Here is a 25,040-nt window from a genome sequence, read left to right as displayed (position 1 = left end):
CAATAAATAACTAGATAGATACGTAAATAAATAAGTAAGCAAACAAATTTGATATACAATTACTGAAAACTTCTAAGTATATTTGGAACAACTTGAGTATATTAATCTATTTTTTTCAAACCTAAATTTTATGAAATCTAAATACAGACCAAGTATTACTGATGAAAACCTGGCATTTGAATTAAGATGTAAATGTGAAATATACACCAAATTTTAAATGCTTAGTACAAAAAAAGGAATGTAAGGTAGCTTATTTACAATGTTTATATTAAATGCATGTTGAAATTACACTATTTTGAATATATTGGGTTGAATGAAAGATTATTAAAGCTGATTTCTCCTGTTTGTTTTTACTTTTTAAAGTGTGGCTTCTAGGGGCGCCTGGGTGGCTGAGTCGGTTAAGCGTCCGACTTCGGCTCAGGTCATGATCTCACAGTTTGTGGGTTTGAGCCGAGTCGGGCTCTGTGCTGACAGCTCGGAGCCTGCTTTGATTCTGTGTCTGCCTCTCATCTGTTCACACTCTGTGTCTCTCTCTCTCTCTCAAAAATAAATAAACATTAAAAAAATTAATAAAAAAAATAAAATGTGGTTTCTAGAAAATTTTAGGTTACTTGTTGGGTCACATTATATTAGATAGCACTGATTTGGGAGTTTCAGTTCCCAAAGACATACATACACACGTATGTATGTGCATATATACACACATATATACATGCAAAGAATATACATACATATATGTATTTCTCAATTTATTATTTATACAAGCTCTGCCTCACATGATTCCAGGCAGGGTTGTGCTGTCATGTGATAGTTGCAAATCCTTTCTCAGTTGATGGGTGAAGGATCAATTTCTGCACATGACAGTTTAGGTTATATGGATGTCAAGAGCAGCACATGCAAAAACCTTTATTTTCAGAGATGCAACCAAAGCAAAAGTTTTAAAATGAAAATAACTTATGTCCACGAATAAAAAAATGGCAATGTGCAATCATGTTGGTTTCTCTTGTTCCTAAGGTTCTTTATGAACATTTTAAATCTCATTATGTCTATTAAGTTCAAAAGCCAAGAGAATATTCAAAATGCTGTCTACAAAGTAGTAGTTTGGGATTACTGTAGAATCATTCAAATTGGTAGCACTGAGAAAATGATGGGATAAACTGACAGTATGAATGGTTCTGAAGTAAAAAGGAATCATGTGATATATGAAAGATGTGTCTGCAATTGATGCTAATTAGCAACAGATACTAGAGGTGTTTGAGGAGATGAAAGAAACTTGTTTTATCAGCATCAATGTTAAATGCCTGTTAGCTCAATTAATTCAGAAGTTGAGGACTCAGATTAATCAGGTAAAACCACTGCTAATGAAAAATGTCATAAGCCAAATATTTCTATGAATTCAACTCTTATTCAAATTGAATTTGCAATGCATCGACATGACTGATGGAGCTGTTAGAGTGCAATTCATCCCCGTGCTAAGGAGTTCCTTGTAGAGAACATTATAGTTAGATGTGTGATTTGGGGGAGGGGTAATTACTTGTGAGAATAAATTTGGGTATAACTGGTTTATGCTGGGAAAAGATGTGGGCTAGAATAGACATCATCATGGAGAAGAATGTCTATTTTTAAAGACCAGAAGGTCGGACTCATCCTCTCATTTGGTGAAAATTGAGGTTTTTAAAGCTTACTAAATTGTACTTAAGAAAAGTCATCCAAGTTCCTCAAGAAGATTCTCTTTTTGGCCCATTCCTTTTCAGAATTTTTGACTAAAACAGATTAATGGTGGTAATATAGTAAAATTAAGTGTGCTTGGGTAAGTGTGCTTGGGAAAGTTGCTTACTGCTCACTTCCTTGGTTTCTGTATCTGTAAAACCAAGAATAATAATATATAATAGTACCCTCCTCAAGTTGTTGAGAATTAAATGAACTAATACATGTGAATGCTAAGAAAAGGACATGGAACAGCGCAAGTGCTTACTTGTTATCTATGGCTGTTACTACTAACTTTCTTTCCAAGGCAAACTCATAGTTTCAACTGTCACCTAAGGTTTACGACTTCCAATCCATCATAGATCTTCATCCCACTATTCCATCTACCTACTAGGCATCCTCACTTGGATATATAAATGGCACCTAAAGAAAAATAAATTAACTTTCTAAAATAGGATCTTCCATCCCAAACCATATTCTCTTTACATGTTATTTCTAATGTATGTTAGTCACATTACTAATCTCAGAACCATTTCCTTTTCTTTTATTCACATCTAATATGATTGAGATAAAACAAAACAAAATGCTGCTCTTCTCTCTTTATAAAGGCAATATTTACTCCAAAAAATTTGGAAAATATGGAAAAGCCAAAAACGAGAGACTGAGATGGCCTGTAAGAGGCCAGGTTAATTTTAAATGATTGGATAAAATTGTATTTCATCTACATTTAAAAAAAGATAAAAATCATCCATAACCATAACATTATAAACTTCCGGTTAAAAATTTCAACATATTTCATTTGTTTGATATTTTCCAGATAATTAAGACTTTACGTATAAAGGGATATGATCTTTTTATGCTTAATGTCTTCACCACTGAAAATATTTTATAAAATTAATTAATATGTTTATTTATTTAGAGAGGAGAGAGAGAGAGAGAGAGAGAGAGAGAGAGAGAGAGAGAGAGAATCCCAAGCAGCCTCCCTGATGTAGCAGAGAGCCAGACTAGGGGCTCAAACCCATGAACTGTGAGATCATGACCTGAGCCAAAATGAAGAGTCAGATGCCTAACAGACTAAGCTACTCAGGCACCCCATAAAACTTGTTTTAAACTAAGATTTTAGATTACAAAAAAAATTTTTTTATGTTTATTTTTGAGAGAGAGACAGAGACCGAGCACGAGTGGGGTAGGGGCAGAGAGAGAGGGAGACACAGAATCTGAAGCAGGTTCCAGGCTCTGAGCTGTCAGCACAGAGCCCAATGTGGGGCTCGGACTCACAAACCACAAGATGATGACCTGAGCCAAAAACAAGGGTCGGATGTTCAACCAACTGAGCCACCCAGGCATCCTTAAATTAAGATTTTAAAAATCAAATTTCAAAAGTAAACATTTTTAGTGACTTGTTTTTGTTTTATGGTTACAATATATACTCAGATATTCCTGAGGATAATGATTCAATTTTTAAAAGTTTTCTTCTGTTCTTTGTTTCCACTGGTACTTGTTCTAAGCTGGTATTACACTGGATATTCTAAAAAGCCTGCTGGTAACATTGTTTTCTGTAACGAAAGTTTGGATGGAGGGGCTGTGTAGATTAGTGTAGAGTTCCCTGCCTTCATCAGAGGTAGAACAATTGAGGGACGCCCACTTATATGCACATAAACTGTTAGTAGGTGTTATGGCTCACTTCATTTGTACTGGTTCAGTGGTCCTGACCAAAAATGGTTTTGCAGGAAGAAAAATAATTTTTGTTCATTATAGAATTTTGCTCATTTTGAATTGCTCTCAAGAACAGAATGATTTATAAAACAGTAGTGTTTTTCTTATAAAGAATAGGTATGAAAGATGTATCTGACCGCAAAAATACAAAGAACCGAAAACCTCCCGTTTCAAAGTAAACTGTGTAATTTCACAAATTAGATAAATTAATCAAAACAAAGTACTATTTTTAAATGGTAAATGTATTTTTTGAAGTTTATTTTGAAAGGGTGAGCGAGGGATGGGCAGAAAAAGAGAGTGAGAGAGAGAGAGAAAGAGATAGAGGGGGAGAATCCAAAGGAGGCTCCCAGCTGTAAGCGCAGAGCCAGATGCTGAGCTGTATTTCACACACAAACTGTGAGATCATGACCTGAGCCCAGACCAAGAGTGGGACGCTCAACCAACTAAGCCACCCAGGCGCCCCTAAATGGAAAATGTATTCTTTATTGTTGAAATATAATTTGAATTCAAATAAGTTTTTTCCAGACCTGTATATAAGTTGAGGAGTATCATTGTCAGAATATTTGACTTAAGATGTTGATTTATTCCCGTTCTGAGAAAGCCATGCAATAAAAGCAGTCTCAGGGTCGTGGGGGAGGGGGAGCGTGGTGGTGGAAGTAAACATTTTTGAAGATTTGGAAAATACAGAAGACTCAACCTGAGATGACTAGTGTAAATATTTGGGTATATACGGCTCTGCTATTGAAATATATATAAATCTGGGGGGCTATTCAAATTATTCCATTATAATAGTCTAAAAACTGTATTTATGGCCTATCTTTTAATTATGCACTTTAAATTTTCTCATATAACATGTTTTTTTTAAAAAAAAACATGGATTTTTAACATGTATTGCTTCGTATTCACACGTGTCCGACATAATCTATTTAACCAACAGCCTCCAGAATGGTTTTTTCAATTTACCCGCTCACCAAAATGGGCTGAAAATGCTTTTTCTTTCCACGGCATCGCGTAATGAAGATTACGAAGAAACGGCCCAAAGTTTTGAGACCCCATCTGGGAAAACATTATCTCGTTGATCCAGTGACTAATCCTTGGAACCAGCGCAGCGTTGAACTCTCCTTTCCGGAATCTCACTACCCACGCTCTGACAGCCCAAATCCCACCAGGTCTCGGAGGGACCGCGCGGAGCCTAGGGCGGAGCCAGCCAGTCGGCTTCGCGGCGGGAGCGACGCCGACGTCGGCGTGGCGCACAGTGCTGTCGCAACACGCACGCGGGCTGAACCTCTCCTCGGTCGGCGACGACGCTGCGTCACTGGCTTTCGGGCGCTTCGCTCGCTCCTGGAGACGGAGACCGCAGTGGGCCTCGGCTCTGGCCTCCCGCGCCTTGGGAGTTAGGTCGCTGGCGCGATGAGGCGCAGCAAGGCCGACGTGGAGCGGTACATCGCCTCGGTGCAGAGCTCTGTCCCGTCGCCCCGAGAGGTGAGCGGGGCCTGGAGAGCCGGGCGGCCTCCGCCCTGGCCCTGCCATGGCACGGCGCAGCGCCGGCGTCATGGCTCCCGGCGGCCGCCGCTCCCTGGCGCGTTGAGGCGCCGGTCGGCTCGCGCGGTCCGGTGGGCGGCGTGGCGCTCGCGAGCTGGAGGGGGAGGAGGGAGTCCGCGGCGGGCTGCCGTTGGCGCCTGCTCTTCCTCTTCCTCCTGGCCTGCTCCTGACGGTCTTCGCTCGAGGGCCCATCCCGTCCGGGGGTTCTTTGGCTGCGCCCGCGCGGCCTCGTCTCTCGCGTTCAGGCGCCTGCCATATGCGGCGGATTTCTTCTTGTGTCCCGGACACTTACCCGCTGTGGTGGAAGCGGCATCTTTCAGGCTTTGGAGGTCGATGGAACCCAGCGGGGGACTGACGCAGCTCCCCGGTGGGCTTTTTCCTTCTTTGACGGGCGACCGTCGTAAGCATCAAGCGGACCGGAGCTGGGGCAACTACAGTTGGAATTCCCTGACCACGCACATGACACTGGAAGTCCCCCTATTTTGAGGCATCTGTCATTGTGCGTTTATGAAACGGTTCTGCTCCTACTCTTCACACTTCGCTCCCATTCCCACCGCTCTTAAGAGGCCTATTTGCCTTTTTGACAAACGCAGTCTTGGGAATTCTGAGTTTCTTACGGGCCATTGTTACTATGGCTTAAAATTTTTAAGCTTTTTGACAACATGCTCAGCGTATATTTCCTCTTTTAAGATAGTATGCCAGATATATTTTGGATTCATTGGAATTTTAGTGATTGAATGTGGCGGGTGGGGAAAAAGGATAAGGGTGGGTGGTGTGCACAAGATCTTGAGTCAGTTTGCTTGGGAGTTGAATCACAGCATTGCCATTTATAAACTATGATTTCAGGCAAGTTACGCTTCATCAATAAGATGGAGTAATGGTGTTGATAGGCAAGTTGCACTTCATCAATAAGATGGAGTAATGGTGTTGATAGGAGTATATAGGATGACCCATATTAAACCTTTAGAGCCATGCTTGGCACATAGTAAGGACAGTCATTCAAGGTCTCTTCTCGGCGAGGGCCTATGAAAATAAAAAGGTGTTAGGAAATTTAAAAAAAAGCCAGGGACCGACATGATTATAATAGCTATAATTGTTTCTTCGATCATTTACTAGGCATATGTTATCATATGCTGTGTTCCCAACAATCCAGTGGATATTGAAACCTGGAGAGATTAAGGTACTTGTTAAAGGTCAAATAGGTGTCTCTGTAGGATTTTGGTAGTAGGTCTGTTTTAGTTTTTATAGGAGTAATGGAGTAGCCTGTTCCATCAGAAGAGAGAAATCAGTACCTACATAGAGACTGTAATTTCAAGCTGCTGGCATAGTCCTAAACACAAACGTGGTGTCAGAGTCTAAAACAGAACTTTTTAGGGGTTTCTGTACCACTGAAACTGATACACTTGTTAAAAAGCAAGTTTAGAGCTTTCATGAGATTTTTAGTGAGGATTCTAACTCCCAAAAGATTGAGAGGCACTGGTCTAGACAGAATTTAGAATGTTCTTTGAACTACCTAACTTTTCCATCAAATAGGGGGTCGGGGCAAAATTTGAAGGACTGGTTATTATGGCTACCTCTGTTTTACATTTAAAGAGTAGTATTTTAATCAGATGTTTTTCTTCAAACATGAGAAATCATTTACTTTAGAACCTGGGGATTTCAGTGGGATTTTGATTAGCAAGTGAGTAACTTTTATAACAGGTGGTGGTATTCTATAAACTTAGGTCTAAGTGAAAGGACAAAACAGGGTGCTTTGGAAGGGAGATGGAGGAGGCAGAGACTGGTTGTGAAGAGTAGAAAGATTAGTATTTACTTGGCTCGTAATTTGGTAGAGACTGACCACATGTGAACTGACTATGCTTTCTGTGATGTCCAACTTCTGGAATGCAGTGATGGGTCCATAGTCCTATGTTCCCAGGCTTTCATTATGCTTTCATTTGTTTGTCTCCTCTTTTGTCATTTTCTATTCCTTCACACCTGCTTTTGTCCTTATTGAAAATATCACTTGTGTTTCTTTAATTTTTCTTTCTCTAATTGGCTTCTATTTAGTTTTCCTAGATTTCTGTTCAGTTGGCTTCCCATTCCACACCCCTAATTCCTACTGCTCAGAGGCAACCTGACGGCTCTTAGTTGTTTGTTCTGCGACTTACCACCTATACTTCAGACTTGTGAACAACATATATACATACTTTTATTTCTCCATCTCCTTTTCAACATTTTAGACACTTTCTACACTGTTCCTCCAGATTTCTGTCCACAGATCTTATTTCTCCTCCTTATTCTTCTAGTTCTGTTGTTGTAATTTTTAGTTAAATGAATAGTTTGTGTTTATGTAGTTATGGGAAGATACATATCATAGCATATTTTTACATTTGAATCACCTTTAATATGTAGTTTTATTTTTCCTGGAGTTAATATTTGCTTTATGTTTTGGTTTGTTTAGTTATCAATGATGTATTACTAATTCTTTACCCAAACTCAGTTTAACTCTCAAGTGTGATCAAAGAGATCACATAATCTGTCAATTTCAGCTTAATTTTTTTTTTTAAGTGTTTATTTTTGAGAGAGAGAGAGAGAAAGCATGAGCAGGGGAGGGGCAGAAAGAGAGGGACAGAAGATCTGGAGTGGGATCTGTGCTGACAGCAGAGAGCCCAATGCAGGGCTCCCAACTCATAAACTGTGAGATCATGGCCTGAGCCAAAGTTGGACACTTAACTGACTGAGCCACCCAGGTGCTCCTCAGCTTAAAATTTTTTAAGTGTCTTGCTTCTGGAGCACTCTTGTCTTACTCCTGGAGTCTGGACTGACTTCTGCTTCTCTTTGCTACACAGTTCTAGTCCTGGGACTTTGCTTTATCATCATCCTTAGAATTCCCTTCACTTTTTTTCTGTATTAAACTCTTGGTTTCTTGTAACTCATGTCCTCTTGACTTCCTCTATTTTGGTGTGGCACAATCATGTTTGCTTTGAGAAGGAATGGTTGGGAATTTTTTTTTTTTTTTTAACATTGTATGCCTGAAGAAGTCTTTTATCTAATTTATAGTTTTGTTTGTCAGATTCTAAAAGTATTGCTTCATTTTCTGATCATTTGTATTGTTAGAAATCTGATGTGATTCTTGTTATTGATATCTTGTAGGTTTTCTGGAAGTTTCCTTTCTTTTAAAACATTTTTTAAAAAATGTTTATTTTTGAGAGAGAGAGAGAGAGAGAGAGAGAGAGAGACAGACCGTGAGTGAGGGAGGGGTAGAGAGAGAGGGAGACACAGAATCCAAAGTAGGCTCCAGGCTCAGTTCTGTCAGCACAGAAGCCGTCGTGGGGCTCGAACCCACAAACAGTAAGATCATGACCTAAGCCGAAGTTGGACACTTAACTGACTGAGCCACCCAGGCGCCCCGGAAGTTTCCTTTCAATTGGAAAACGTATTTCCTTCAGTTCTGAGACATTGTGTTATTTGAGGATTTCTGCCCTGATTTCTACCCCCTTATCTATGTTTTTGTTAACTGAAAGTTGGTTCTGGTTTGATCCTCCATATTTTTTTCTTTTACTTGAGTCTTACGTTTGTTGTGTGTTTAACCTTATCTTCCACAGGAAGGGGTTTGGGGAACACATCATTTCAGTATCTTGACTTTGCATATCTGCTTCTATAACCCCTGCCCTCGTACTTTTCAGAGGACTCCATAAGTTTGGAGCCCATTAGTTTGTACTGAGAACAAATCCATTTGCTTAAGCTCTTTCCAGGAGGTGTTGGGGACCTAGGAGTGGGGAGTCAGTTGTCTGTGCAAGATGAGGGTACTGTGGCATCTCTCCAGGTCTCAGTGTTTTTATTTTCAGCCCTACATCTGTTCTGATAGTTAGGAGGTTAGATGAATTCAAATATTTGCTTACAGTGGCATAAAATGTCATGAAGAGAAGTAGTGACTGATTCATGGATGTCCTGAATCATGGACTTGATTCATGGATGTCCTGAATCATGGACTGACTGAATTATGGACAATGTTGGCTCTTTTCTTCCTATCTATGTATCCTTAAACAAGGCACTTAACTTCCTTAAGGCTTTAGTTCCTTTATAAAATGAACAGAATGGGGACAGAAGATTATCATGTTTCCCCCAATTTTATGGTTCTATAGATTATTCTTTAAAAAAAATTTTTTAATGTTTATTTATTTTTGAGAGAGAGAGAGAGAGAGAGTGAGTGGGGGAGGGACAGAGAGAGAGGGAGACACAGAATCCAAAGCAGGCTCCAGGCTCTGAGCTGTCAGCACAGAGCCTGACGTGGGGCTTGAACCCATGAACCGTGAGATCATGACCTGAGCTGAAGTCGGATGCTTAACCGACTGAGCCACCCAGGCGCCGTTTGTTCTATAGATTATTCTTTAATAATTGCTGTTCAGTTATCTTAAGGTTGTCTTCTTTAATGAGATATTTGGAAGCAAAATAGTGGAGTTGGCTTTTCTATTATATGTTGACATTTAACTTGTGGGAATCTTCATTTTTTAAAAGGGGAAGAAAGTTGTCATAAACTACTTCTTATCTTAAATTTATAAATTTGGGGAGGGGGATAGAGGCCTTGTGTACCCAGTTCTGCTATATTCATTCTTTGCTTTCAAAAATATTTATGATGAACTACAGTTCAGTCCTTGACTTGTTTTTCTCAGGTATTTGTTAATACTGAATGAAGTTTAAGATTGTAGTTCTTTTAAAATATATCCTGTTAAGGATGTACACACAATACTGTCATACTAAGGTCATGGAATAGTTTTCTGAGTATATGTCACTATTTTGATATAAAATAAAATATTTTATACAGCTTTATTGAGATATAATTCCCATGCCATATAGTCCACTCATTTATTAAAGTATATAGTGTGATGAATTTTGGTATGTTATGTTATTGATATTTTACATTGTAGTAAAATATATATAACAATATTTGCCATTTTAATGCCTTTTTAAAAAAGTTTTATTTTAATTTATTGTTAACGTAGAGTGTTATATTAGTTTCAGGTATACAATATAGTGGTTCAACAATTTTATACATTATTCTGTGCTTATCATGATAAGTTTAAGTTTTTAATCCATATTAGCTATTTCATTGCCTCTCACTTCTCTGGTAACCATCAGTTTGTTCTCTATAGTTAAAAGTCTGTTTCTTGATTTGTCTCTCTTTTTTTCCTTTGCTTGTTTTGTTTTTTAAATCCACACTGAGTGAAATCATAGGGTAATTTGTCTTACTCTGACTGACTTATTTCACTTAGCATATTATACTCTAGCTCCATCCATGTCGTTGAGAATGGCAAGATTTCATTTTATTTTATGGTTGAGTAATAATCCATTGTTACTTCACACACACCCCCACATCTTTATCCATTTAACTATTGATAGACATTTGGGCTGCTTCCATAACTTAGCTCTTGTAAATAATGCTGCGATAAACATAGAGGTGCATGTATCCCTTTGAATTAGTGTTTTGTATTTTTTGGGTAAATAGCCAATAGTTGCTATTACTGGATCATATGGTAGCTCTATTTTAACTTTTTGAGGAACCTCCATGCTGTTTTCCAGATTGGCTTCACAATTGCATTCCCACCAGCTGTGCAAGAGGGCTCCTTTCTCTCCACATCCTTGTCAACTTTTGTGTGTGTGTGTGTGTGTGTGTGTGTGTGTGTGTGTGTGTGTGCATGCACGTGCACGCGTGCGCATATGCCATTCTGACGGGTGAGATGATATCTCATTGTAGTTTTGAGTTGCATTTCCTGGATGATGAGTGATATTGGACATCTTTTCATGTGTCTGTTGACCATCTTGTATGGCGTCTTTGGAGAAATGTTACTACATTGTCTTCTGTCCATTTTTAAATTAGATTATTAGTTTTTTGGGTGTTGAGTTGTATAAATTCTTATATTTTGGATGTCATTTGCAAATATCTTCTCCTGCTCAGTAGTTGCCTTTTATTCTGTTGATTGTTTCCTTCACTGTGGAGCTTTTTATTTTGATGTTGTCCCAGTAGTGTATTTTTTCTTGTATTTCCATTGTCTCAGGAGACCTGTTCAGGAAAAGGTTTCTATTGCCAATGTCAGAGAAGTTACTTCCTGTGCTCTCTTCTAGGATTTTTATGGTTTCAGGACTCACATTTAGGTCCTTGATCCCTTTTGAGGTTGTGTGTGCGTGTGTGTGTGTGTGTGTGTGTGTGTGTGTGTGTGTGTGTGTGTATTTGGTATAAAAAAGTGGTCCAGTTTCTTTCTTTTGCATGTAGCTGTTTAGTTTTCCCAACACAATTTGTGGAAGAGACTTTCTCATTGCATTATTCTTTCCTCCTTTGTTGGAGATTGACCATATAATCATGGGTTTGTTTTGGGGTTTTTTAGTCTATTCTTCTGTGTGTTGTTTTTGTGCCAGTACCATACTGTTTTGATTACTGCAGATTTGTAGTATAACTTAACTCCAGAATTGTGATACATCCAGTTTTTTTGTCTTGTCCAAGAATTGTTTTGGCTGCTTGGGATCTTACATGGTTGCATACAAATTTTAGGATTGTTCTAGCTCTGTGGAAATAGAGCTAGAGCTGTTGTGGAAATAGCTGTTGCTATTTTGAAAGAGATTGCATTGAATATGTAGATTGCTGTGGGTCAGTAGACATTTTAATATTTGTTCTTCCAATCCATGAGTGTGGAATGTCTTTCCATTTTTTGAGTGTGTTATCTTCAGTTTCTTTCATCATTGTTTTATAGTATTCACCTCTTTGGATAAATTTATTCGTAGACATTTTGTTGTTTTTGGTGCAGTTGTAAATGGGATTGTTTTCTTAATTTCTGTTTGCTGCTTCATATAGATTTCTGCATATTGGCTTTACTGAATTTATCAGTTCTAGTAGTTTTTTGGTGGAGTCTATGTTTAGTATCATGTCATCTGCAAGTAGTGGAAGTTTTATTTTTTCATTACCAATTTGGAAGCCCTGAGATGAATAAATAACTCATTCACCTATATGCCCCAGATGATTTTCAAACTGCTGCTTCTATGCTGTATCTCTGTATGCTGTGGTACTTTAAGGGTGGGGACTCCCCCTTCCTAATGCTCACCAGGTTCTCAGAGCTAGATCTTGATTTTTAAATTCCTTGGCCCCTCTTTCAGAGCCAGCTATTATGGCAATTCATCTGCCCCATGAGGGCTCCCTGGTGTGATAAACTATTTCCCTTCACTACACTACCGACTCCCTGCAAGCCGTGGATGGCCATGGTCCGTTTTGCTCCTAAACCAGGTCTCCTCACCTTTCTACCTTATTCCATGTGGCCTCTTCTCAACCTTTAGTTGTGGAATTTGTTCTGCTAGTCTTTGGATCATTTTGTGTGTTACTTACACTGATGTGCGTGTTCTCTAGTTTTATCTGTGGGATGAGGCAGGCTTAGTTAGGGTCCTCTTTCACCACCATACCATCTTCCCAGCCTTCATTTTAACCACTTTTTAAAAAATTTTATTTTTTTTAACATTTATTCATTTTTTGAGAGACAGAGAGAGACAGTGCAAGTGGGGAAGGGACAGAGAGAAGGAGACACGGAATCCAAAGCAGGATCCAGGCTCTGAGATGTCAGCACAGAGCACAACATGGGGCTCCAACTCATGAAGTGTGAGATCATGACCTGAACTGAAGTTGGACACTTAACCAACTGAGCCACCCAGATGCTCCTTCATTTTAATCACTTTTAAATGTACAGTTCAGTTGTATTAGTTCTATTCATAATGTTCAACTACTACGACTATTTCTAGAAACTTTTTATCACTTCAGGTAGAAACTTGGTAAAAAAAATTTTGTGTAGAAACTTAGTGACAATTAAGTAGTAACTAGTCAGGTTTCTCCTCTTACCTTCTGATTACCACTAATCTTTCTTTAAAAAAAATTTTTTTTACATTTATTTATTTTTGAGAGACAGAGCACAAGTTGGGGAGGGCTAGAGAGAGGAGACACAGAATCTGAAGCAGGCTCCAGGCTCTGAGCTGTCAGCACAGAGCCCAATGCGGGGCTTGAACCCACAAACCGTGAGATCATGACCTGAGTTGAAGTCAGACGCCCAGCCGACTGAGCCACCCCATGCGCCCCTCCGCCATGCGCCCCTCTGCAAATCTTTCTTTATGAATTTGCTTGTATTTGATATTTCATGTAAGTGGGAGCTTACAGTATTTGTCTTTTCATATCTAGATTGTTTTACACTTGGGTTGTTTCTACCTTTTGAATTTTGCAGTAATGCTGCTGTGTACATGGGTGTATGAATATCTATTTGTGACCTTGTTTTCAATTCTTTTGGGTATATTTCCTGGAATAGAATTGCTGGTCATAATCTGTTTAACTTTTGATGAATCCCAAACTTTTTCCCATAGTGGCTTCACCGTTTTACATCCCCACCAGCCTGTAAGAGGGTTCCAGTTTCTCCACATCCTTGACAAGACTTGTAATTTTCTTTTTTTTATATCTTTCTTTTTAAATTTTAGCCATCCTGATAGATGTGGTTTTTCATTGTGGTTTTGATTTGAATTTTCCTGATTACTAATAATGTTGAGCATCTTTTTCTGGCTTACTGACCATTTGTATATTTTCTTTATAGAGAAATGTGTTGTCAGGTTCTTTGTCTTGGGCTTTTAATTGAATATTTGTTTTCTTGTTGAGTTGCAGAAATTATATATTGGATATAATTTCCAAATACTTTCTCCCATTCTGTATGTTGCCATTTCACTTTATTAAAAAAAATTTTTTTTAATGTTTGTTTTTGAGAGATATAGACAGAGCACAAGGGGGGGAGGGGCAGACACAGAATCCAAAGTGGGGGGGTGGAGAATCTTCAGGCTCCACATAGAACCTGACGTGGGGCTCAATCCCATGACCCTGGGATCACGACCTGAGCCAAAGTCCAGAGTCACTCAACCAACTGAACCACCCAGGTGCCCCAAAATGATGTATTCTTGATTGATTTTCTAATATTGAACCTTCCTTGCATTCCTGGGATAAACCTCAGTTGGCCATATATTGGGTGTATAATACTTTTAATGTGTTTTGGATTCATTTTGATGAGAGTATTTTGTTGAGAATTAAAGTTAAAAATTTTTAATTTTTTGCACAGTTTTAGGGCAGTTATGTTCACAGCAATATTGTGCAGAAGGTACAGATATTTTCCACATACTCCCTTTCTCCACACATGCTTGGCCTCTCTCATTATCAACATTCCCTGCAGAGGGGTGTCCTTGTTACAATCGAACCTACTGTGACACCTCATTATCACCCAAAGTCCATAGATTACCTTAGGGTTCACTCAAGGTGTACAATCCGTGGGTTTTGACAAATGTATAATGATATGTATACACCATTATTGTGTCACACAGAGTAGTTTTATTTCCCTAAAGATCCTTTGTGCTCTACCTGTTCATCCATCTTTCCCCCTCCTCCCTGGCAACCACTGTCTTTTTAGTGTCTCTATAATTTTGCTTTTCCAGAATGTCATATGGTTGGAATCCTACAGTATGTAGCCTTTTCAAATTGGCTCTTTCCATTCAGCAGTGCACACCTAAGTCTGTATATCTCTTCATGACTTGATAACTCGTTTATTTTAAAGATTCTTAAAAATTTTACTGGAGACAGCACGTTTGTGAGCCAGGAAGAGACTGGGAGGGGGATAGAGTAAGAGAGAGAATCTCAAGCAGGCTCCACACTCAATCTGGAGCCCAGTGTGGGTTTGTTCCCACGACCCTGGGATCATGACCTAAGCCAAAATCAAGAGTCAGACGCTCAACCAACTGAGCCACCCAGGTGCCCTAAAAGTTGATTTGTTTTAAAGTGCTGAATAATATTCTCTTGTCTACATGTATCACAGTTTATTTACCTATTCATCTACTGAAGAACATTTTGGTTGCTTTGAAGATTTGGCTATAAACATCTGTACAGGTTTTTGGGTGCACTTAAGTTCTCAACTCTTCTGAGTAAATACAAAGGAGCATCGTTGCTGGATCATATATACGTATATGTTTAGTTTTATAAAAAACTGCCAAAATGTCTTCCACAGTGTCTGTACCATTTTGTATTTCTACCAGAAATAAATGAGAGTTCCTGTAGCATCTCAGTCTTGCCAGCATTTGGTTTGTAAGCGTTCTGGATATTGGCTATTCTGATACGTAGTGCAGTTGCTGGGTGGAAGGGTAGTTCTATTTTTAGTTTTTTGAGGAACTTCCATACTATTTTCCAGAGTGGCTGCACCAGCTTGCATTCCCAAAATTGGCTTGTTTTCTTATTGTCAGTTGTTAGTATTGTATATTGGATAATAGTCTTTTCTCAAATGTTTCTTTTACAAGTATTTCCTCCCAGTTGTGATCTGTCTTTATTCTCTTGACAGTGTATTTTGCAGAACAAAACTTTTTTTTTCCAGAACAAAATTTTTAATTTTGATGAAGTACAGCACATTCATTCTTTCATGGAATGTGCCTTTGGTGTTGTATCTTAAAAAGTCATCACCAAACCTGAGGTCAATTTAGATTTTCTGGTGTTATCTTCTAGAAGTTTTATAGTTTTATGTTTCCATTAGGTTTGTGATCCATTTTGAGTTAAATTTTGTGAAGGGTATAAGGTCTGTGTCTAGATTTTTTTGTTTTTGTTTTTTGCATGTGGATGTCAGTTGTTCACAAACCCTTTATTTTCTCCATTATATTTCATTTGCTCCTTTGTCAGACCTCAGTTGACTCTGTGTCACCGGTGAGTGCTGTTCCCCCGCAAACCCCAATTCAGCCTCCACTGCTGCTAGGTGCTGTACAGCTGCATCAACTGCTTTTGGACATATCCAGCAGCTGGTTGAGGTCCATGCCACGGTAGGTGAATTTGTGGAAGGTGGTCTTCTTTTGCTCCACTTCTGCCATCTTGTCAGTACTTGAGAAGGGATCACCTAATACCACATTGTCTTGATTACTCTAGCTTTATGTAAGTATTGAAGTCAGGTAGTGTCTGTTCTTCCAGCTTTTTTCTTCTTCAGTGTTGTGTTGGCTACTCTGGGTTTTCTGCCTCTGTATATAAACTTTAGGATCACTTTGTTGATATCCACAAAATAACTCACTGGGATTTTGATTGGGATTGCTTTGAATCTATAACGAAGTTGGGAAAAACTGACATCTTGTCAAGATCAAATCTTCCCGTGAACATGGGACATCTCCATTTATTTAGTTCTTTGATTTCATTCATCAGAGTTTTGTAGTTACTCTTAGTAGATCTTACACCTGTTCTGTTAGATATATAACTACAGTTGACCAATGAACAACATGGTTTGAACTGCACGTGTCCATTTATATGTGAATTTTTTTTAATAAATGAGGTATAGTATTGTAAATGTATTTTCTTCTATGGTTTTCTTTTTTTTTCTTCTTTATGATTTTCTTAATGTTTGTTCTTTGGTTTTATTATAAGAATACGACATGATGTCACATGCAAAATATGTATTAATCTCCTGTTTATGTTATTGGTAAGGCTTTTAGTCAATAGTGGGTTATTAGTAAAATTTTGGGGGAGTCAAAAGTTATATGTGGATTTTCAACTGAACAGAAGGTTGGCACCCCAACTCCTGCATTGTTCAAGGATGAACTGTATTTCATTTTTGGGGGTGCTAATATAAATCTTCAAATTCTGCTTGTTCATTGCTGGTATATAGGGAAGCGATTGCCTTTTTTATATTACTGTTGTATCCTTCGAACTTGCTTATTATTTCCAGGATTTTTTTAATCAGCTCTTCTGGATTTTCTACATGGACAGTCATGTTGTCTACAAAGATACAGTAGTTTTATTTCTTCCTTACCAACTTGTGTATCTTTTATTTCCTTTTCTTACTGTATCAGCTAGGACTACCAGTATGATGATGTAAAGGAGCAGGGGCATCCTTTCCTTGTTCCTGATCTTAGAAAACTTTGACTTCCTTACCATTAAGTATGATGTTAGTTGTTTTGCAAACTGGTGCAGCCTCTCAGGAGAACAGTATGGAGGTTCTTCAAAAAACAAAAAATAGAACTATCCCATGATCCAGCAATTGCTCTATTAGGTATTTACCAAAAGGATACAAAAATACGAATTTTAAAGGGATCCATGCACCCCAGTGTTTATAGCAGCATTGTCAACGATAGCCAAATTTGGAGAGAGCCCAGATGTTCATTGACTGATGAAAGGATAAAGAAGATTAGTATATGGCGCTTGGGTGGCTCAGTCGGTTAAGCATCTGACTCCTATAGGGCAGGTCATGATCTCGCAGTTTGTGAGTTTGAGGCCTGTGTTGGACTCTGTGCTGACAGCTCAGAGCCTAGAGCCTGCTTCAGATTCTGTGTCTCCCTCTGTCTCTGTTTCTCTTCCGCTTGCACTGTTAATGCTCTTTCTCAAAAATAAAGATTAAAAAAACATTTAAAAAATTGGTGTGTGTGTGTGTGTCTGTCTGTATATCTGTATGTATATATATACATATATATACAGATGTATGTATATACAGATATATACATATATATACATGTATATATATACATCTGTATATCTGTATGTATATATATATCTGTATATATATGTATATATATACATACAGATATACAGACAGACACACACACACACAAACAATGGAGTATTACTCAGCCATCACAAAGAATGAAATCTTGCCTTTAAAATGATGTGGATGGAACCAAAATATATGCTAAGCGAAATAAATCAATCAGAGATTGAAACCAATATTGCACTGTATGTTAACTAATGAAAATTAAATTTGTTTTGTTTATTTTTGAGAGAGAGAGAGAGCACGCAAGTGCACAGGCAGGGGAGGGGCAGAGAGAGAAGGGGACAGAGGATCCGAAGCTGGCTCTGCTGACAGCTTGATGTGAGGCTTGGAACTCATGAACCATAGGATCATGACCTGAGCTGAACTCGGTCACTTAACTGATTGAGTCACCCAGGTGCCTGACAAAAATTTTAAAGTAAAAAAAAATAAATAAAGTTTGATGTTAGTTTTTGTAGCTACTCTTTATTAAGTTGAGGAAGTTTACCTCTGTTTCTGGTTTTGAGAATGTTTTTGTTTTTTTATGAACGGGTGTTGAATTTTGTCAAATGGTTTGCTACATGTATTGACATGATTAAGATATTTTTTTTCCTTTCTTTTTGTTTGTTAATGTGATGGATTACATTATACATCAATTGATTTTTGAAAGCTGAACCAGCCTTACATACCTGAGATAAATCCCACTTGGTCATGGTGTATTAATCTTTTTATACATTGTTGGATTTAATTTGCTGGTTTTTAAAAATTTTTTTTGAGGATTTTTGCAGCTATGTTTGTGAATGATGCTGGTCTGTAGTTTTGTTGTAATGTTTTTGTCTGGTTTTGGTATTAAGGTAATACTGGTCTCAAAGGATGAGTTAAAAGTTATTTGTTTTATCCTCTGAAAGATTGTAGAGAATTGATAGAATTTCTGTCTTATTTTTTTTTTAATTTTTTTAAAGTTTGATTTATTTTTGAGAGAGAGAGAGAGAGAGAGAGAATGAGCAGGGGAGGGGCAGACACACACACACACACACACACACACACACACACACACACGATCTGAAGCAGGCTCCAGGCTCTGAGCTGTCAGCACGGGGCTGGAATTCACGAACTGCAAGATCATACCTGAGCCGAAGTTGGATGCTTAACTGACTGAGCCACTCAGGTGCCCCAGAATTTCTTTCTTTCTTCTTCTTTTATTTTTTCCCCAGAAATTCTTTCTTACTAAATGTGTGATAGAATTCACTAATGAATTTGGTGCTTTCTGTTTTGGAAGGTTATTATTTATTCTATTTATTTAATAGATATAGATCTATTTCTTGTGTGAGTTTTGACAGATTATGTCTTAAGGAATTGGTGCATTTCATGTAGGTTACCAAATTTATGGGCATTGAATTATTAATAGTGTTATCTTTAAAAAATATTTTTTGCTTTTAAAGTATTTTGAGTGAGAGAGAGAGAGAGAGAGAGAGAGCGAGCGCACGTGTAAGTGCGAGTGCAAGTGGGAGAGGGGCAGAGGGAGAATCCCAAGCAGGCTCTGCCTGGTCAGTGGAGAGCCTGATGGAAGGCTTGAACTCATGAACCGCAAGATCATGACCTGAGCTGAAGTTTGACCCTTAACCAACTGAGCCACATAGGTGCCCTTTATTCTCTTTTTAGTCATGGGGTCTGTAGTGATCCCTTTTTTTATTTCTGGTATTAGTGATTTCCATCCTTTGTCTTTTTTCTTAAATTACCCTGACTGTATGTTTATTGATTTTATTGGTATTTTCAAAGAATCAGCCCTTGGTTTTGTTGATTTTATCTGTTTCTTACTGTGTTTCATGTTATTCTTTAATTTTTATTTTCTTTCTGCCTATTTTGGATTTAATTTGTTCTTTTTATAGTTTCCTAAGGTGGAGGCTTAGATAATTGATTTTATATTTTTTTCTAATATGGGTATTTGTTGCTGTAAATTTCTTTCTAGTGCATGGTGATGGAATGATGGCAGACCCTTCTCTGTGGACCTTTCATAGTGTACCCATGCCAGAGGAGCGTGCAGCCCTGAACCATTGCCCAGCCTCCTCACTGGTGGGCTGTGAGCACTGAAGGGGACTGTACAGTGTGAAAAAAAAAAATTCTCTGTAAACAGTGCTTTTGCTGTATCCCACAAATTTTGATAAGTATGTTTCTTTTTTTAGTTCAGACTACTTAAAAATTTGTCTTGAGACATCTTCTAGCCATGGATAATTTAGTAGTTTGTTGCTTAATTTCTAAATATGGAATTATTTAGCTACCTTTCTTTTACTCGATTGTGGTTTGAAATCATACATTATAGGATTTCTGTTCTTTTAAATTTGTTAAGGTGTGTTTCATGGCCCATAATGTATATTTTGGTGAATGTTTGATGTGAGCTTGAGAAGAATGTATATTTGTTGTTAGATGAAGTAGTCCATAGATGTCAATTATGTCCAGTTGATAGATGATACTGTTTAGTTCAATTATGTCCTTACTGGTTTTCTGCCTGCTGGGTCTATTGCTGATAGAGGGAACTAGAAGTTTCCATATATATATATTTTCCATATATATATATAATATATATATATATATATTCCATATATATATATATATATCTTTAATATATATATACACACATATAGTGTTTTGTTTTTTACCTTACATGTACTGTGTGTAAGTGCATACATACCACGTTAAGAACTTCTATGTCTCCTAGGAGAAGAATTGACCACTTTATCAAAATGCTCCTCTTGATCCCAGATCACTTTGTTTGCTCTGAAGTGTTTTTTTTTTTTTAAATCAATGTAGCTACTCTTGCTTGTTTGCTTTTGATTAGTGTTAGATTGGTATATCTTTTTCTAACCATGTATTTTTACCGATTTATGTATTTAGTGAGGTTTAAATGACATAAAATATATTAATTTCAGGCATACAACATAATCAGTATTCATATATATTGTGAAATGGTCACCACAGTAAGTGTAGTTAGCATCTGTCACCACAGAAATTTTTTTTCTTGTGATGAGAACTTAAGATTTACTCTACTGGTAACTCCTTCAGTTTTGTTTGTGTGAGGAAAAAAAAATATTTCTTACCGAAGGATAATTTCATGGAGTACTGCACTCTAGGTTTGTTGTTTTTTTCTCTCAACTTTAAATATTTCATTCCACTCTTTTCTTGCTTGTGTAATTTTTGAGAAGTTAATTTCTTACCTTTGCTTCTGTTATAGGTGAGGTCTGTTTTCTTTAGCTTATATGTCATTTGTCTTTTATTTTCAGTTGTTTGAATATGATATATGTAGGTGAATTAGTATTATTGGCATTTATTCTGCTTGATGTTCCTTGAGCATCCTGGATCTGAGCTTCCTGGATTTGTGGGATTTTGTGTAACATTAAATTGGGGGAAATTCTCAGTAATTATTGTTTCAGATATTTCTCCTATTCCTTCATCTCTTCTCTTTTATTGTAGTCCTCTTTCATGGATGTTCTTCCTTTTGTTGTTCCATAATTCTTGGATATTATTTTATTTTTCCTTATTTTTTTCCTCTTTGCTTTTCACTTTGTAGTTTTTTTTTTTTTTTTTTTTTTTTTTGAGATATCCTCAAGCTTGGAGATTCTTACTTCAGCCATCAAAGGCTTTCTTCATTTCTATTTTTTTTCTCTAGAATTTCTTTTTAGTGCTTTAGAATTTTTATCTCTCTGCTTACATTGCTCATTTGTTTTACTTTATCCTTTGGGATCTTTAGCGTATTAGTCATAGTTACTTTAATTTTCAGTCTGATATAATTCCAGTATCTGTTGCATATCTGAGTCTGGTTCTGATGCTTGCTCTATCTTTAAACTTTTTTGTTTGTTTGTTTTGCCTTTTAGTATGTCTTGTCATTTTTTTTTTTTTCCTTACAGCTGGACACGATGTAGTTGGTAGAACTTAAGTAATGTGATGGAGTTTTTATCTCTCAAACTTGCCCACACTGAGTTTCCAACAATTGTCTATTACAGTTTAGGTTTTCCTACCTTGATATTGGTTGATTTTGGTTCCTGTGGGGATTTCTGCTGTGGTGAGGTTTGATTCTCTGTATTTATCTCCGAGTTTGGAAGGTAGTTAGTGACCTAACTTCTTTTATTATAGATCTAAAAAGAGCTGTGTTTTTTGTTTTTTGGTTTTTTTAGTTCAGCTTCTTACTTGTTGTTTGGGCAGTGTGGCTACTTCTAAGTTCTTATATACCAGACTGGAAACTGGATGTCTGGAGTCAATTTTAAAGGATTTGTCCTTCTTTTTTTCAATTGTGATAGGACTATATAAGATGATATAATTGATTTAAATAGTTATTCTTTTGTCTGGTTAATCTCTCCCTATTAGCTTTTGGGTTATAAAAACTAAAATACTGTTTCTGAAACTCTTTTGAGTAATTTGTTTTATCTTTGCATTTCTAAATTGGTGCCACTGTAAATAATCTGAGATTTCCAACTTCAGCTGAGTCTCCAGCATTCCACAGTCCATTTACCTGTCCCTTTCCCTAGGGCCTATAAATTGTAAAAAAAAAAAACCACATAAAGTTTACATCTTAACCATTTTTAAGTGTGCAGTTTATTAGTGTTAGTGCACATTGTTACGCATCAGAGCTGCAGAATATTTCCATCTTGCAAAACTGAAGCTTTCCACCCGTTGCACAACTCACCATTTTTCCCTTCTTCTAGCCTTTGGAGACCATTTGACTTTGTTTCTATGAATGTATTACTTTGGTTACTTCATATAAGTGAGTTTATACAGTATTTGTTTTTTTGACTGGTTTACTTAGTATAATATCAAGGTTCACCAATGATGTACCTTGTGATACAATTTCCTTCCTTTTTAAGGCTAAATAACATTCTGTTGTTTGTATTGTGCATATTACATTTTATTTATTCATTCATCCCTTGAAGGACAAAGGTTGCTTATATTAACCCTTGGCTGTTATGCATAGTGCTGTTATGAATATGAGTATGCAGATATTTTTTCTTTTTTTTCTTATTTATTCTTTCATTCATTTATTTATTTAGAGAGTGTGAGTGAGTGAGGGGCAGAGGAGAGAGAGATAATCCCACGAGGTGCAGAGAGAGGGAAAGAGTGTGGAGCTAGGAGCAGGGCTCACCAGATGCAGGGCCTGAGCTCACAAACCGTGAGCTACCCAGTTGCCCCTGCAGATATTTTTTTCAATACCTTGCTTTCAGTTCTTTTGGTTATATACCCATAAGTTGGATTGCTGGATCATATGGTAGTTTTTATTTTAGTTTTATGAGGAATCACCATACTGTTTCCATAATGGTTGCACTGTTTTGCATTTCCATTAACAATGAACATGGGTTCCATCTTTTCCATATTATTATCAACAGTTGTTATTTTCATTTTTTTCTTTTTGGATAGTAGTCATCCTAATGGTTATGAAGTACTATCCCATGGTGACTTTGATTTCCATTTCCCTGATGATTAGGCCATTCATATATCATTTTTAGAGAAATGTCTGGTATAAAGTCTTTTGCTCATTTTCTAGTTGGGTTATTTGATTTTGTGTTACTGAGTTGTAGGGGGGTTTTAAAATCTATCCTACATATTATTCTTTTATCGACTGTATGGTTTGCAAATATTTTCTCCCATTCTATAGGTTGACTTTTTATCCTGTTAATTGTGTCCTTTGATGCACAAACATTTTTAAGTTTGATGTAGTCCTTTTGGTCTATTTTTACTTTGTTTCCCATGCTTTTGGTGTCAATTCCAAGAAATCCATTGCCCAATCATATGTCATACAGCTTTTCCCCTGTGTTTTCTTCCAGGAATTTTATAGTTTTGAATCTTAGTTTTAGGTCTTTAATTCATTTTGAGTTAATTTTTGCACATGGTATAAAATAATGGTCCAGCTTTACTCCTTTGCATGTGGATGCCCAGTTTTCCCAGCACCATATGTTAAAGACTGTCTTTTCTCCATTGAATGATGTTGACAACCTTGTTAGAGATTATGTATACATGTGAGTGTTTATTTCTGGGCCATTTACCTGTCCTTGATCACCACCTTATCTTCTTCCTTTCAGTCACTGTATTAGAATTTCACTGTCCACCTCAAATTCTTCACAAGTTTTACTCATCAAACTACCTTGCCTCTTTGGTAAACTGAGACTACTGGCAGTGAACCACCAGGCCCTAGTCATTATTCTGTTATCCATATATTTCCTCTTTTTTTTTTAAATTTTATTTTTTATTTTTTAAAATTTACATCCAAATTAGTTAGCATATAGTGCAACAATGATTTCAGGAGTAGATGCCTTAGTTCCCCTTACCTATTTAGCCCATCCCCCCCCACAACCCTTCCACTAACCCTCAGTTTGTTCTCCATATTTATGAGTCTCTGTATATTTCCTCTTCAGCGTTCCTCCCTGACGCCTTTTTTTTTTGTTCTCATCCCTTTCAGCTTTCTGAGCCCTGATTTCTCCTTTTTCATTCAAATTCTCAACTGGCAGTTTTTCCTTAGCATGAAAAACACATTCATGTTCTTTGTCCTAATAACTGTCCACATCCATGTTCTGTCATTGCCCTGTTTCTTCCCTCACTTTGTTAGGCTCTTTGAAAATGATTTTGGGACACCGGAGTGGCTCAGTCGGTTGAGTGACCAACTTCAGCTCAGATCATGATCTCACGGTGGGTGGATTCAAGCCCCACGTCTGTCTTTGTGCTGACAGCTGACAGCGCGGAGCCTACTTTGGATTCTCTGTCTCCTTTTCTCCCTGCCCCTCCCCTGCTCAAATTCTCTTTCTCTCTCTCTTCCCTCCTCCCTGCCCCCCCGAAATAAACATTAAGAAGAAAAAAAGAAAATGATTTAGCAGTATTGGTTCCTTAAGAGAAGAAAGAGTGTGATATCCAAATAGAAAATTTGTATATATATTTTTATGAGTTGAAAAAACTGCTTGGGGGCCTCACCTGGGTGTTAAGCATTTGACTTTGGCTCAGGTCATGATCTTGCAGTTTGTGAGTTTGAGCCATACATCGGGCTCTGTGCTAACAGCTCAGAGCTTGGATCCTTTTTCAGATTCTGTCTCTCTCTGCCCCTCCCCCATTTGTGAGCGATGTTTAATTAGTTAATTAATTAGTTTGAGAGAGCTCAAGCAGGGAAGGGGCAGAGAGATTGGGAGACAGGGGATCTGAACCGGCCTCTGTGCTGACAACAGTGAGCCCAATATTGGGCTCGAACTCATGAAATGTGAGATCATGACCTGAGCTGAAGTTGGATGCTCAACTGACTGAGTCACCCAGGAGTCCTGGGAAAGGGGTTTTATTAAGTTAAGGTGCTATAACAGAAGACTTATGTGGCATTGCTAAATGACATTCAAAAGAAGTAGAGAAAATATGGATCATATGGATCATTTAGTAGATGTTACTTGAACAGTTGCCACTTACTTAATGAATTTTTTTGGTTTAATAACTTATTTAAAAAAATTGGGCTTTAGCCTGTATTATTGACCAAATTAAGTTTTAGACTTAAAAGTAATTTTAGAGAAACTGAAAGAAAATATAGATGAGTAT

General features: G+C 37.5%; 1 protein-coding gene and 1 non-coding gene across 4 annotated transcripts in view; both read left to right on the top strand.

The window, feature by feature from the left end:
• The first annotated feature begins 4,676 nt into the window (after window positions 1-4,676).
• Window positions 4,677-25,040, top strand: part of LOC125936184 (E3 SUMO-protein ligase RanBP2) — an 82,434-nt gene continuing 62,070 nt past the window's right edge. For 2 of the 3 annotated variants that reach the window (XM_049650132.1, XM_049650131.1), the window contains exon 1: window positions 4,679-4,905. In XM_049650132.1, coding sequence (XP_049506089.1) covers window positions 4,834-4,905 — 72 coding nt within the window. In that variant the 5' untranslated portion in view covers window positions 4,679-4,833. Of the gene's footprint in view, window positions 4,906-25,040 lie in introns of all 3 variants that reach the window. The other variant, XM_049650133.1, reaches the window with a different exon arrangement.
• Window positions 19,460-19,596, top strand: LOC125937191 (small nucleolar RNA SNORA42/SNORA80 family). The gene has a single exon (XR_007462286.1). It is a non-coding gene; the product is annotated as a small nucleolar RNA SNORA42/SNORA80 family (small nucleolar RNA).

This window comes from Panthera uncia, assembly GCF_023721935.1.
Source record: "Panthera uncia isolate 11264 chromosome A3 unlocalized genomic scaffold, Puncia_PCG_1.0 HiC_scaffold_11, whole genome shotgun sequence".
In the NCBI taxonomy this organism is placed as follows: Eukaryota; Metazoa; Chordata; class Mammalia; order Carnivora; family Felidae; genus Panthera; species Panthera uncia.
Note: the sequence above shows the minus strand (reverse complement) of the source record. Positions and strands in the feature narration are given on the sequence as shown.